General features: G+C 37.8%; 1 protein-coding gene across 1 annotated transcript in view; it reads right to left on the reverse strand.

Annotated features, from left to right (window-relative positions):
• The window catches only part of KLRF1 (killer cell lectin like receptor F1), a 30,380-nt gene that overhangs the window by 2,775 nt on the left and 11,734 nt on the right, over positions 1–15,871 (reverse strand). The window contains exons 2-4 of the mRNA XM_002752327.6: positions 7,371–7,469; positions 6,355–6,504; positions 137–276 (exon numbers count right to left, since the gene is read on the reverse strand). Of these exons, the coding sequence (XP_002752373.1) occupies positions 137–276; positions 6,355–6,504; positions 7,371–7,469 (389 nt within the window). The remainder of the gene's footprint in view (positions 1–136; positions 277–6,354; positions 6,505–7,370; positions 7,470–15,871) is intronic.

Raw genomic sequence — 15,871 nt, forward strand, 5'->3', positions numbered from 1 at the left:
CCCAATTTTAAGAGGGTGCCCAAAACTCAATAATCAAGGTAAATGATGATTTAATGCAAAGATGGAAAGATATTTAAGGAAAGCTATTTTTAACTGCAAAAAGACTAATGCCATAACCCTGATACTGGCCAATTACCATTTCAAGTTGGTCCTGTATGATTAGCAGATGAGCTTTTCTTTCCAAACAATACACATAACTGTCACTCCAACTTTTCATCTCATTAGAGAACCAATAACACTTTCCTTGGTATTTGAGCCATTCTGATGGGCATAGTACTACAGAGAAATGTAGAAAACAAAATGAAATTAAATTACACATGCACCTCTGAAAATTGACAGTGAGAACAATACTTATATATCGTATGAACAAGAGTTGAGCTACAACAAAATTATTCATAGCAAATTGTCCAGACTCAAAAGATGGCCAAAACACAAATGATAAGCCTTGGGGACTAAGACAATTAATTTAATGAGATGAAGGAAAACCTAGACTTAATGGGATTTTTAATGCCAAGATCTATTATATTGACTAGAATAGCATGAACAAATTAAAATGTATATTGCATTAATGCTGTTTAAGATATTAGATAAAATATAATTTGTATCACTTAGAATTTATCCACACAAAGTTTTTTTTTTTAACTTTTAAGTTCAGGGGTACACATGTAGGTTTGATACACAAGTAAATTTGTGTCATAGGTGTTTTATGTACAGATTATTGCAACATCAAGTTGCAACATGGCCAGTGCTCATTAGTTATTTTTCTTGATCTTCTCCCTCCTCCCACCCTCCACCCTCAAGTAGGCCCCAGTGTGTGTTGTTTCCCTCTATGTGCCCATGTGTTCTCATCGTTTAGCTCCCACGTATAAGTGAGAACATGCAATATTTGGCTTTCTGTTCCTGCATTAGTTTGCTAAAGATAATAGCCTCCAGCTCCATCCATGTCCCTGAAAGGAAACGATCTTTTTTTGTGACTGCATAGTATTCCATGGTTTATATGGACATTTTCTTTATCCAGTCTACTACTGATGAAAATTTACGTTGATTCCATGTTTTTTTCTATAGTGAATAGTGCTGTGATGAACACGCATATGTCTTTATAATACAATTATTTACATTCCTTTGCATATATACCCAGTGAATTGCTGGGTCGAGTATTTCTTTAGGTCTTTGAGGAATTGCCACACAGTCTTCCATTAGGGCTGAACCAATTTACACTTTCACCAACAGTGTGTAAACATTCATTTTTCTCCACATCCTCACAAGCATGTTTTTTTACTTTTAATAATAGCCATTCTGACTGGTGTGAGTTGGTACCTCATCATGGTTTACATCACTGATCATTAGAGGAAATGCAAATGAAAGACAGAGTTTTAAAATTGCTCTCCCTGTAGTTTTGAAGGTGTATTCCCTTCTCCCTCTTAATATTAAATAATTAATAATTAAATAATATTGAGTGATAATTTATTTTCAACCTTTTTATTTTCAATCTCTTTATAACTGCAATATTATGAAGTTCTTTGCTTTTCCTAAATTAAAATTAAGTTAAATTAAACTAAATGGAAAATATTGAGAATTTTTGGCATAGTATTGAGAAAAAGTGAGGTATATATAAAAATATACATAAAGATTAATATAACTATTTTAACTTATGGCCCATTACAATCTCTCTCTTTTTAAATTATTTATTTTTTATCAAGATTAATTTACTTCATGTAGCACAAAATTCACTATTGTAGCCATTTTAAAGTATAAATGCAGTGGCTTTTAACACACTCACAGTGTTGTACAACTATCACTACTATCTCACTCTAGAGCATTTTCATCACATACAAGCACTAAGTAGTCACTATTCCTCTTCTAATCCCCCAGCCCTGGAAACCACTAGCCTGCTTTATGTCTCCATAGATTTGACTGTGATAGACTTTTCATATAAATGAAGTCATACAATACATGGCTTTTTGTATCTGGCTTTTTCATTCATTCACCACAATGCTTCAAGGTTCAGAAAAGTTGTAGCATATATCAGTACTACATTCTATTTTATGGCTGTAAGAATATCTCATAACATGTATGTGGTGTATTTTGTTTATTCCTTCATCAGCTGATGGACAACTGAGCTGCTCCCACTTTCGGCTATTATGAATATTGTGACTATAAACATTCATGTACAAAATTTTGTAAAGACATGTGTCTTTCCTTTTATTGGATATATACCTAAAAGTTGAATGTTGGGTCATGTGATCATTTGAGGAACTGTCAAACTGTTTTCCACAGTACTATACAATTTTACATTCCTACCAGCAATATATGAGTGATTCTCCATATTCCCACAAACACTTGCTCTTTTTGTGTGATTATAGCCATCCTGGTGGGTATGCAGTGGCTTTCCACCATGATTTTGATTTCACATTTCCCTAATGACTAATCATATTAAACATCTTTTCAAGTGCTTATTGGCCTTTTGTACAGTGTTTTTGTGAGACATGTCTATTCATGTTCTTTGCTTATTTTTAAGTTGGGTTGTGTTTTTGAGTTATAAGCATTCTTTATATGTTCTGAATGAAATACCCCTAACTGATACAAAATTTATGAATATATCTTTCTCTTTTGGTGTGTTGTCTTTTCCATTTAACATGTTAGAAGGACATGAATTTTGGAAGTTGGAGGTAAAACTATATGAACTGAATGTTTGCATACCCCAAAATTCATATGCTGAAATCCTACCTCCCAATACGATGGTGTTAGGAGGTGGGCATTTGGGAGCTAAGAATAGATGAGGATCAGAATGGGATTAGTACCCGTAAGAGTCCTGAGATAACTTGAGTCATTCTGCTCTCTGCCATGAGAGATTACAATAAGAAGCTGGCAGTCTGCAACAGAGAAGAGGGCCCTCACTGGAACTCAAGCATGCTGGCACCATGATCTCAGACTTCCAGTCTTTAGATCTGTGAGGAATAAATATCTGTGGTTTATAAGCCACCTAGTTTAGGGTCATTTGCTGCAGCAGCCCAAACTGAGTAAGACACATCCTCCTGACATCATCTAAATCTAATTACCTCCTAAAGACTCCATTTCCAAATGCCATCGCATTGGGGGTTAGAATTTTAACATATAAATTTGGGGGAGGGCACAATTCAGTCCATAGCAACAACCAAGTAAAAGTGAAGGCAAATTGTGATTGATTTTCCTGCAAAATTTTTACTAAATGGAACATATTAGCTAAGTCTGTACCCAAACCATTTACCCATGTTGTTTTGAAGGTCATTCATTTAAGCAATTATCCAGTAGAGGTGCTCTAATAAAAGGAATATTTTTTCTTATTTCTCTGTAGTCTATAGTTAGCCTTCACTCTCTAGTAGTGGCTTAAAACATAGGCCATACCAGGAAGTTAAAAAGCAACATGGTTGTTCTCACTCATAGGTGGATGTTGAACAATGAGAACACAGGGAGATGGGGAGGGAAGCATCACATACTGGTGTCTGTTGGGGGTGCCAAGGGAGGGACAGTGTGGGGGTAGGGAGGTCGGGGAGGGATAACATGGGGAGAAATGCTGGATATAGGCGACAGGGGGATGAAGGCAGCAAACCACGTTGCCATGTGTGTACATATACGACAATCCTGCATGATCTGCACATGTACCCCAGAACCTAAAGCACAATTTTAAAAAAAGAAAGAAAAAAAATGAAAGAAAAAAAACCAACGTGGTAAAGACTAGAATTCCTTTGCAAAAGTCACCTATAACAGACCATTGTCTTGCAGTGCTTTGCCTTGCTTGATATCTTAGAGTATTTACCACTCACACTGGTGGGGAAGATTAACAGTTTTCCACCATGTGGTGCCTGATGATGGTGTAAAAGCTTTCCATGAGATCACATGCTGATTGAGAAGGTCAATTCCAAGGGTGAGCAAATGAATAATCTTGGGGGACAACATGGATGGAAACATCTTTTAGCAAAATGGTGCCAATTTTAATATCTGAGTAGGGAATTGCCCCTTTAATTAACCTTCCCGCAAAGCTAGTCACCTACTAGAAAAATCACTTTAACTTATGGAAAAAGGGGAATTTGGGCCTTTGTGTCTAACAGAGCCAGTCAGAATTGTTTAATTTTTGAAGACTCAACCTCAATTAATGTGGTAACAGAGTGAATATCTACTAGAAGAGGCCTGCTTTCATGCCCACTATATCCCTGTGTGGAGCGGGATCCTGTAACTCATGGATACAGAGGCAGGGGCAGAAGGAAAGATTACTTCCAGAAGCTAAGGAGAAGATTGCCACTGTTGTCATCTAACCCTAGTAAGTATTGTAATTGTTTGATCAATTTACCAGAGATTATCCAACCTGGGACCCACTTGTCTTTCGAGGTCCAATATAAACTCTCTTGTTCTCAGGGCTCACCCTAAAGCAGGGGCCTGGCTATAGGTGGTTTGTATGGCCTAGCAAAGAGGCAGCCTTGCTATCAGTAGTAATTTTGACTGAAGTCAGGTGAGGTGTTATTTGTAGAATTAGCAGACAACATGTAACTGAGTCCTTCGTGAGTTTCTATGAAATCCAGAGCATCTATGGGCCCTTGAATTGTTTTAGCAGTAGATATCACTGCCAGTAAAAAAGACTTAGATATCTGCCATAAGGCTACCAAAGCATGTTTGTAGAATCAAAGACCAGTGTGTTAGTTTTTTGCCACCTGAGACAAGGTATAGCAGTTGGAACAAACAATAGACTAATTGAAAAGCATGAGGGAAAAAGCTGGGGAGCTGTTTCAGTGAATAAGGACTTTGAAAAGCTCCCACATAATCCTGAAAATCTGGAAGGCCAGGCACAAGCCCTGGGTTGAGTGCATGCTCAGAAATTACCTGAAAAGGTCCTAAGATCTCACCTCTGGCTGACCTTTAAGCTCTGTACACACAAACATTGTGCATATCTACATTTACAGATATACATCTAACTACAAATATTCATAGATATATAGATACATATGAATATATGCATGTGTGTACATGCAATGGACTATTCAGCCATGAAAAGGAATATAATGTGGATGATCTTTAAAAATATCATGCTAAGTGAAAGATGTCAAAGGCCAAATATTGTGTGATTCTATTACATGAAAATCCAGAATAGGTAAATCCATACAGACTGAAAGAAGATTTGTAGTTGTCAGAGGCTAAGGAGAGGGAGAATGGAGAGTGATTTGCTAAGTGGGTATGTAAAGGGTTTCTTTTGGGGAAAAGTTTTTCAACTAGGTAAACATGGTAGTTGCACAATGTTTGAATGTTCTAAACACCATAAAATTATTTACTTTGAAAGGTTCAACATATTGAATTGTACCTCAGTTAAAAAATGAAAAGGAATATGAAATAAATATATTATAGCTAATATACAGTATTTATACCTACTTTAATTAACGTTTAATGACATGTACATGATTTCATGTTTACCTCTAAAGCTGCCTTACCTTTTCTAAGGTGTCATTGCAATGATACCCACCATAATGACAGATATTACAGACAGACAATAAAATATGAGTTAGAGCTACAAAATTTCAGTTGGTTTGGGACTAATATATGTATAAGGCAAGTGAAAAAAGTGTCAATAAGTAGAAGATAAAATATATCAAATTTTCACATATTATAAAGGAAGCAATACAAACCAGTAGATTAGAAAAAAATCCTTTGATAATAATTATACATTTCTCTGGAAAGCAATAAAATATTATCTCATACAATAAAATAAATGTCAAGATTCTCAGAGGTAAGTATTAAAAACTTAAACTTAGATGTCTAAAAATAGAACGTTATGTTTTCAAAATAATTCTGTATGACTGGAATTTCTAAGTTAAAAGTCTAAGTTTAAAATCATAACAAATAATTTTTTAAATATTGACTTTTATCCAGTTTGTGTTTCAGAAAAAGAAGAATAAATAAGTGACAAACAAGAAGGGCTATTTACATACTACTTTTCAATAACAACTAACTTTCCATATTTATATGTATCAACTTGATTTTAACCTCCTGGATGGCAGAGCCTATTTCTTATGTTGTTTGAGAATTCTTATCTCACTGCAACAAGTTTAAAGATATGGAATTTGGGAGGGATAACATTAGGAGAAATATCTAATGTAGATGACAGGGGAATGGATGCAGCAAACCACCATGGCATGTGTATACTTGTGTAACAAACTTGCACATTCTGCACATGTACCCCAGAACTTAAAGTATGAAAAATAAAATAAAAGTAGATTTATACCAAATCTTTACTTGTTAGTTTAATCTATTTCATACCTGTTCAATAAGACTTCACATTTAAAGAGTCCAAAAGATTAAAATTAGGATAAGCCAAAGCCTGAGACATACCTGTCTGGTCTGTAGATCTCAAAATACAAAGGTCCTTATTACTTATATTTCTTCTTGTGCCATTGTTCACTTTTAGGTCTCCAGTATCCTCATACTGGGTGATATTTGAAGGACTTCCTTTTTGGCATTTTAGCAATATTCCCTGAGAAACTTGAATACAGGACTATTTTAAGATTAGGTAAATATCTTCTCTATGGAATGTTTCAGAGACACATTCACTGGAATTATTCTGATGATTGGAACTTTGATTTGAAGAAATAATCAAAGGGGTCACTAAGATCTTTTTAAAATTTTTATGTCTGCTGATGGAAAGAATTCACAATATTACAAAATAAATTATTATACAACACATATTTGGTGAGAATCTATTCTATGCCACATGTTCCTATGAACTGGTAATACAATAGTGAATAAAGCAATGTTTCTTCTCTTGGAAGTATATAGGCTTTTTTCATCCCTTCTTAATGTTTAACTGCAACCTCCAACGCTGTATTCAGTACATTGTACCATAATTACTTAATACCTCCTTCCCCCTCTAGAATATATATTCCTCACTCTGGTTATTCTCTTTTTTAAAAAATTGTGGAATTTGTAATAATATTTAGAGTGTTATAGTTGCTCAGTAAGTATTTGTTGGTCAAAAGGAAATGCAAACTAAATACAACCTTAGATAAAATGTATTAAAATATTTAAAACAGTAAAATTATATCTATGATAAGTATCTAAGAAACATAGAATAATGCTTTCAAATACCACACACACACACACACACACACACGCACACACACACACACTTTTCTCTGTATTAGACTGTATGCCACTTGAGAACAAAATATTTACCTGATTTTACTGCATATTTAATATACCACTGTGGAGTATACTAATAGAGTTTTACATGCAGTAGCTTCTAATTCAATCTTGGTTAATGTAATGAAGAATGAATGATTACAAAAAGATTTGTGAGAGACAAGCAAACATCTTTCATATTTTTATGAAATTCAGATCTTCTAACTTACCCAACAGGATCAGAGAAATCAAAGTCAAAGCCAGAATACCATTCATGGTTCCAGATATTCCCAGTAAGATTTTATACCAGTGCAACATCACTGAATAATCTGAGACATTAATCACATGAATTAGTTTAGAAAAGTGTTTCCAAGAAGTAATATAATAGCAATTGTAATAACAGGATTATACAAAATATTAGTTTTGGGTTTCAAGGGTTGCTGGCAATCAAAAGCATGCAGTCTAAGTAAATAGAAAAACATATACGTTTATTTAATAATAATAACATTCTGAATGATCAGAAGCTATGATACATATCATATTAAATCTTAAGAAATTGTTAATGTTAACATTATTAACTGGTAGAAAGAATTTTAATCTATACACCAAATAATTTTCCAACTGCAGACCCACACACTCATGTATATTCACATTCATTTATAGATAATGCATGTATATCCACACAAATAAACACTTTCTAGTTAATAATTAACATAATATTTACAAATCTTTTGAGTCTTTTTCATTTTCTAAGGATGAACCAGGACTACATATGGCTTCCAGTATCCTGCTATTTTAATTAAAAAATCCTAAAATCCTTCTTAAGCCATGAATACTATTTCATCTTCCTATTACGTGGTAAACTTTTAAGAACTATTTTATTTTTTATATACCTACACTGCCAGGTTCAAGATAAGAGTGTCAGTTCAATGACTATTATTGAAGAAACTGCTATCATTGGACAGAGAGTAGAGAGTCTCTTCCAGAGGATTTAGGTCTGCTGGGCACTTATGAAATTACATGAATAATTATGTTATACTGATTAAGTTAATATCTATACTTTATGAAACACTTTGTCCTTATCAAAAACTATTTACAAAAATCTATTGCGGTAATTGATAAGAATTCTTAATCATAACTAAAATTATTCTTTTTTTATTGCACTTTAGGTTTAAGGGTACATGTGAAGAACATGCAAGATTGTTGCATAGGTACACACATGGCAGTGTGATGTGCTGTCTTCCTCACCTTCACTTATATCTGGCATTTCTCCCCATGCTATCTCTTCCCAACTCCCCACCCCCTGCTGCCCCTCCCTTATTCCCCCCAACAGACCCCAGTGTGTAGTGCTGCCCTCGCTGTGTCCATGTGTGCTCATTGTACAACACCCACCCATGAGTGAGAACATGCAGTGTTTGATTTTCTGTTCTTGTGTCAGTTTGCTGAGAATGATGGTCTCCAGTTTCATCCATGTCCCTACAAAGGACATGAACTCATCGTTTTTGATTGCTGCATAATATTCCATGGTGTAGATGTGCCACATTTTCCCTGTCCAGTCTATCATTGATGAGCATTTGGGTTGGTTTCAGGTCTTTGCTATCGTAAACTGTGCTGCAATAAACATTCGTGTGCATGTGTCCTTATAGTAGAACGATTTATAATCCTTTGGATATATACCCAGTAATGGGATTGCTGGGTCAAATGGAATTTCTATTTTGAGGTCCTTGAAGAATAGCCACGCTGCCTTCAACAATGGTTGAACTAATTTACACTCCCACAAGCAGTGTAAAAGTGTTTCTATTTCTCCACATTCTCTCCAGCATCTGTTGTCTCCAGATTTTTTAATGATCGCCATTCTAACTAAAGTGAGATGGTATCTCAATGTAGTTTTGATTTGCATTTCTCTGACGACCAGTGATGATTAGCATTTTTTCATGTTCGTTGGCCTCATGTATGTCTTCTTTTGTAAAGTGTCTGTTCATATCGTTCACCCACTTTTGAATGGGCTTGTTTGTTTCGTTCTTGTAAATCTGTTTTAGTTCTTTGTAAATTCTGGATATCAGCCCTTTGTCAGATAGGTAGACTGCAAAATTTTTTTCCCATTCTGCTAGTTGCTGATTCACTCTAATGACTATTTCTTCAGCCATGCAGAAGCAGTGGAGTTTGATTAGGTCCCATTTGTCTACTTTGGCTTTTGTTGCCAATGCTTTTGGTGTTTTGGTCATGAAGTCCCTGCCTACTCCTATGTCCTGAATGGTTTTGCCCAGGTTTTCTTCTAGGGTTTTTATGGTGCCAGGTCTTATGTTTAAGTCTCTAATCCATCTGGAGTTAATTCTAGTGTAAGGTGTCAGGAATAGGTCCAGGTTCTGCTTTCTGCACATGGCTAGCCAGTTTTTCCAACACCATTTATTAAACAGGGAATCCTTTCCCCATTGTTTGTTTTTGTCAGATTGGACAAAGATGGGATGGTGGTAGATATGCTGTGTCGCCTCCGAGGCCTCTGTTCTGTTCTGTTCTATTGGTCTATATCTCTGTTTTGGTAGCAGTACCATGCTGTTTTGATTACTGTAGACTTGTAGTATAGTTTGAAGTCTGGTAGTGTGACGCCTCCCTCTTTCTTCTTTGTGCTTAGAATTGACTTGGCTATGCAGGCTCTCTTTTGGTTTTATATGAAGTTTAAGGTGGATTTCTCCAGTTCTGTGGTAGGTTGATGAAAATAGCATTGAATCTGTAAATTACTTTGGGCAGTATGGCCATTTTCACGATATTGATTCTTCCTAACCATGAACATGGAATGTTTCTCCATCTGTTTGTGTCCTCTCTTATTTTGTTGAGCAGTGGTTTGTAGTTCTCCTTGAAGAGGTCCATTACATTCCTTATTAGTTGTATTCCTAGGTATTTTATTCTCTTTGCAGCAATTGTGAATGGCAGTTCATTCTTAATTTGGCTCTTTTTTTTTTTAAATTTTAAACTCTGTCTTTATTTGTTTGAGAAAATAAATCTTTTTTATTTCATTTTAGGTTTTGGGATACATGTGCAGAACATGCAAGATAGTTGCATAGGTACACACATGGCAGTGTGTTCTGCTGCCTTCCTTTCCTTCACCCACATTTGGCATTTCTCCACAGGCTATCCCTCCCCAGCTCCCCCCACCATGCTGGCCCTCCCCTATTCCCCCCAATAGAACCCAGGGTGTAGTACTCCCTTCCCTGTGTCCATGTGCACTCATGTTTCATCACCTGCCTATGAGTGAGAATATGTGGTATTTCATTTTCTGTTCTTGTGTCAGTTTGCTGAGAATGATGTTCTCCAGATTCATCCATGTCCCTACAAACGATACGAACTCATCATTTTGATTGCTGCATAATATTCCATGGTGTATATGTGCCACATTTTCCCAGTCCAGTCTATCATCAATGGGCATTTGGGTTGGTTCCAGGTCTTTGCTATTGTAAACAGTGCTGCAATGAACATTCGTGTACATGTGTCCTTATAATAGAATGATTTATGTCCTTTGGATATATTCCCAGTAACGGGATTGCTGAATCAAATGAAATTTCTGTTTCTAAGGCCTTGAGGAATCGCCACACCGTCTTCCACAATGGTTGAACTAATTTACACTCCCACCAACAGTGTAAAAGTGTTCCTATTTCTCCACATCCTCTCCAGCATCTGTTGTCTCCAGATTTTTTAATGATCGCCATTCTAACTGGTGTGAGATGGTATCTCAATGTGGTTTTGATTTGCATCTCTCTAATGACCAGTGATGATGAGCAATTTTTCATATGTTTGTTGGCCTCATGTATGTCTCCTTTTGTAAAGTGTCTGTTCATATCCTTTACCCATTTTTGAATGGGCTTGTTTGTTTTTTCCTGTAAATCTGTTTGAGTTCTTTGTAAATTTTGGATATCAGCCCTTTGTCAGATGGGTAAACTGCAAAAATTTTTTTCCATTCTGTTGGTTGTCAATTTACTCTAGTGACTGTTTCTTTTGCTGTGCAGAAGCTTTGGAGTTTGATTAGGTCCCATTTATCTATTTTGGCTTTTGTTGCCAATGCTTTTGGTGTTTTGTTCATGAAGTCCTTGCCTACTCCTATGTCCTGAATGGTTTTGCCTAGATTTTCTTCTAGGGTTTTTATCGTGCCAGGTCTTCTGTTTAAGTCTTTAATCCATTGCGAGTTAATTTTAGTGTAAGGTTTCAGGAAGGGGTCCAGTTTCTTTTTTCTGCACATAGCTAGCCAGTTTTCCCAACACCATTTATTAAATAGGGAATCCTTTCCCCATTGCTTGTTTTTGTCAGGTTTATCAAAGATTGTATGGTTGTAGACATGCTGTGTTGCCTCCAATGCCTCTGTTCTGTTCCATTGGTCTATATCTCTGTTTTGGTACCAGTACCATGCTGTTTTGATTATTGTAGCCTTGTAGTATAGTTTCAAGTCCAGTAGTGTGATGTGTTTTTTTTGCTAAGTATTGACTTGGCTATGCGGGCTCTTTTTTGGTTCCATATGAAGTTCATGGTTTTTTTTTTTTTTTAGTTCTGTGAAGAAGGTCATTGGTAGCTTGATGGGTATAGTGTTCATTCTGTAAATTACTTTGGGAAGTATAGCCATTTTCACAATATTAATTCTTCCTAACCATGAACATGGAATGTTTCTCCATCTGTTTGTGTCCTCTCTGATTTCGTTGAGCAGTGGTTTGTAGTTTTCCTTGAAGAGGTTCCTTACATTCCTTGTAAGTTGTATTTTTTTTTTTTTTTTGGTAGCAATTGTGAGTGGCAGTTTGTTCTTGAATTTGCTCTCTTTAAGTCTGTTATTGGTGTAGAGGAATGCTTGTGATTTTTGCACATTGATTTTATATCCTGAGACTGCTGAAGTTGCTTATCAGTGTCAGGAGTTTTTGGGCTGAGAAGATGGGGTCTTCTAGGTATTCTATCATGTCATCTGCAAATAGAGACAATTTGGCCTCCACGTTTCCTATCTGAATACACTTTATTTCTTTTTCTTGCCTTATTGCTCTGGCTAGAACTTCCAGTACTATATTGAATAGGAGTGGTGAAAGAGGGCATCCTCATCTAGTGCCGGATTTCAAAGGGAATGCTTCCAGTTTTTGCCCATTCAGTGTGATATTGGTTGTTGGTCTTTCATAAATAGCTTATATTATTTTGAGATACATTCTGAGTTAATTGAGGGTTTTTAGGCTACAGGGCTGTTGAATTTTGTCAAAGGCCTTCTCTGCATCAATTGAGATAATCATGTGGTTTTTGTCTTTGGTTTGTTTATTTGGTGAGTTACGTTTATAGACTCGCATATGTTGAACCAGACCTGCATCCCCGGGATAAATCCTACTTGATCATGGTGGATAAGCTTTTTGATGTGATGTTGCAATTGGCTTGCCAGTATTTTATTGAAGATTTTTGCATCTATGCTCATCATGGATATTGGTTTGAAATTTCCTTTTTTTTTTAATTTTTTATTGGATTATAGGTTTTGGGGTACATGAGCAGAGCATGCAAGACAGTTGCGTAGGAACACACATGGCAGTGTGCTTTTTTTCTTCTCCCCTTCACCCACATTTGGCTTTTCTCCCCAGGCTATCCCTCCCCACCTCCCCCTCCCACTGGCCCTCCCCTTTTCCCCCAATAGACCCCAGTGTTTAATACTCCCATTTCTGTGTCCATGTGTTCTCATTTTTCATCACCCACCTATGAGTGAGAATATGCGGTGTTTCATTTTCTGTTCTTGTGTCAGTTTGCTGAGGATGATGTTCTCCAGATTCATCCATGTCCCTACAAACGACAAAAACTCATCATTTCTGATTGCTGCATAATATTCCATGGTGTATATGTGCCACATTTTTCCAATCCAGTCTATTATCAATGGGCATTTGGGTTGATTCCAGGTCTTTGCTATTGTAAACAGTGCTGCAACGAACATTCGTGTACATGTGTCCTTATAGTAGAACAATTTATAGTCTTTTGGATATATACCCAGTAATGGGATTGCTGGGTCAAATGGAATTTCTATTTCTAAGGCCTTGAGGAATCGCCACACTGCTGTAAAGCAGGCCTGGTGGTGACAAAATCTCTGAGTACTTGCTTGTTCGCAAAGGATTTTATTTTCCCTTCACTTCTGAAGCTCAGTTTGGCTGGATATGAAATTCTGGGTTGAAAGTTCTTTTCTTTAAGAATGTTGAATATTGGCCCCCACTCTCTTCTGGCTTGTAGTGTTTCTGCCAAGAGATCTGCTGTGAGTCTGATGGGCTTCCCTTTGTGGGTGACCCGACCTTTCTCTCTGGCTGCCCTTAGTATTCTCTCCTTTATTTCAACCCTATTGAATCTGACGATTATGTGCCTTGGGGTTGCTCTTCTTGCGGAATATCTTTGTGGTGTTCTCTGAATTTCCTGCAATTGAGTGTTGGCCTGTCTTGCTAGGTGGGGGAAATTTTCCTGGATGATGTCCTTAAGAGTATTTTCCAGCTTGGATTCATTCTCTTCGTCCTCTTCTGGTACACCTATCAAACGTAGGTTAGGTCTTTTCACACAGTCCCGCATTTCTTGGAGACTTTGTTCATTCCTTTTTGCACTTTTTTCTCTAATCTTGGTTTCTGGTTTTATTTCATTAAATTCGTCTTCGACTTCAGATATTCTTTCTTCTGCTTGGTCAATTCGGCTATTGAAACTTGTGCATGCTTCGCGAAGTTCTTGTATTGTGTTTCTCAGCTCCTTTACTTCATTCATATTCCTCTCTAAGTTATCCATTCTTGTTATCATTTCCTCAAATCTTTTTTCAAATCTTTTCTCAACGTTCTTAGTTTCTTTGCATTGATTTAATACATGATCTTTTAGCTCACCAAAGTTTCTCATTATCCATCTTCTGAAGTCTAATTCCGTCATTTTGTCGCAGTCATTCTCCGTCCAGCTTTGTTCCCTTGCTGGTGAGGAGTTTTGGTCCTTTCTAGGAGGCGAGGTGTTCTGGTTTCGGGTGTTTTCCTCCTTTTTGCACTGGTTTCTTCCCATCTTTGTGGATTTGTCTGCTGGTCGTCTGCGTAGTTGCTGACTTTTCGATTGGGTCTCTGACTGGACACCCTGAATGTTGATGATGAAGTATTTCTGTTGCTTGGTTTTCCTTCTACCAGTCTAGCTCCTTCGCTGTACGACTGCTGAGGTCTGCTCCAGACGCTGCTTGTCTGGGGTGCACCTCTAGCAGCTGTGGCACAGCGAGGGATGCTACCAGTTTCTTTTTCTGCTATCTTTGTCCCAGGATGGTGCCTGCCTAATGTCAGTCTTTTGGATATAGAGCGGTCAGGGAGCTGCTTGAGGAGACAGTTTGTACTTTATAGGGGTTTAATTGCTGAGCTGTGAGCTGTGTTGTTCATTCAGGGCTGTTAGGCTGCTGTGTTTGATTCTGCTGCAACAGAGCTCATTAAAAAAACCCTTTTTTTTTCTAAAATTCTCTGTGTTGAGGGGTTTGGGCTTTATTTTTGGATGTCTGTTGAGGTCCTGCCCAGCTAGGATGCAGACTAGCCACTGTTTGCCTGCTGAGGCTCCGCCCTGCTGTTGTGAGGCTCTCCCTGGCTCCGCTGTTCTGTTGTTCTCTGCCATGCCCTGTGGCGGAGTCTCTCTGTTGTAGCGTGTTGCCTCGGCAACGGCAGGCTGAGTCAGCAGTGGGCGTGTATCTCAGTAGGTACGGGTTGCCTCGGCAACGGCTGGCTGCGTCAGCAATGGGCGTGTATCTCAGTTGGGGCGGGTTGCCTCGGTAATGGTGGCCGCCCCTCCCCCTCAGAGCATCTCGGGCCGTCTACACGGGGCTTGTTTGAAATCGTGGTTTTGTTCGTCCCACTGGGCCAATCCTAACGCTCTGTTCCTGCAATCCCCTGGGCTGGCCCACTGTCCAAGTCTAGCTCAGTCTCAAGTCCAGCCCTCTCACGTCTCCGGTTGCCAGTTCAACGGGGCACCCGGACAAGTGCGCCCTGTGGGGAGCGCTGGGTAGGGCCGGCCGCCGCCACCCCGGCTGCCGGCTTCGCCAGGCGGAATATCTGCCTGGCGTCCTGGGTCTCCTCTTCACTTGGGAATTTCCCCATTCTGTGGGCAACAAAGATCAGTCTGGAAATGCAGCTCAGACTCACCTCTCCGCAGACACAACGAGAACTCCGATCCTGGGTTGTTCTCACAGCGCCATCTTGAGTCGACCCTGAAATTTTCTTTTCTTGCTGAGTCTCTGCTGGGTTTTGGTATCAGGATGATGTTGGTCTGATAAAATGATTTGGGAAGGATTCCCTCTTTTTGGCTTATTTGGAACATTTCAGAAGAAATGGTACCAGCTCTTTTTATGTCTGGTAGAATTTGGCTATGAAGCCATCTGGACCTGGGCTTTTTTGGGCTGGTAGGCTCTTAATTTCTGCCTCAACTTCAGATCTTGTTATTGGTCTATTCGGGGTTTCAACTTCTTTCTGGTTTAGGCTTGGGAGGATGCAAGTGTCCAGGAATTTATTTATTTCTTCCAGGTTTACTAGTTTTTGTGCATAGAGTTGTTTGTAATAGTCTCTGATGATGGTTTCAATTTCTGTGAGATTTGTGCTGATATTCCCTTTATTGTTTTTTATTGCATCTATTTGATTATTCTCTCTTTTCTTTTTTATTAATCTGGCTAGTGGTCTGTCTATTTTGTTGATCTTTTAGAAAACCAGCTCCTGGATTTATTAATTTTTTGAAGGGTTTTTTGTGTCTCTATCTC

The sequence above is a fragment of the Callithrix jacchus genome, chromosome 9, assembly GCF_049354715.1.
Source record: "Callithrix jacchus isolate 240 chromosome 9, calJac240_pri, whole genome shotgun sequence".
NCBI lineage: Eukaryota > Metazoa > Chordata > Mammalia > Primates > Cebidae > Callithrix > Callithrix jacchus.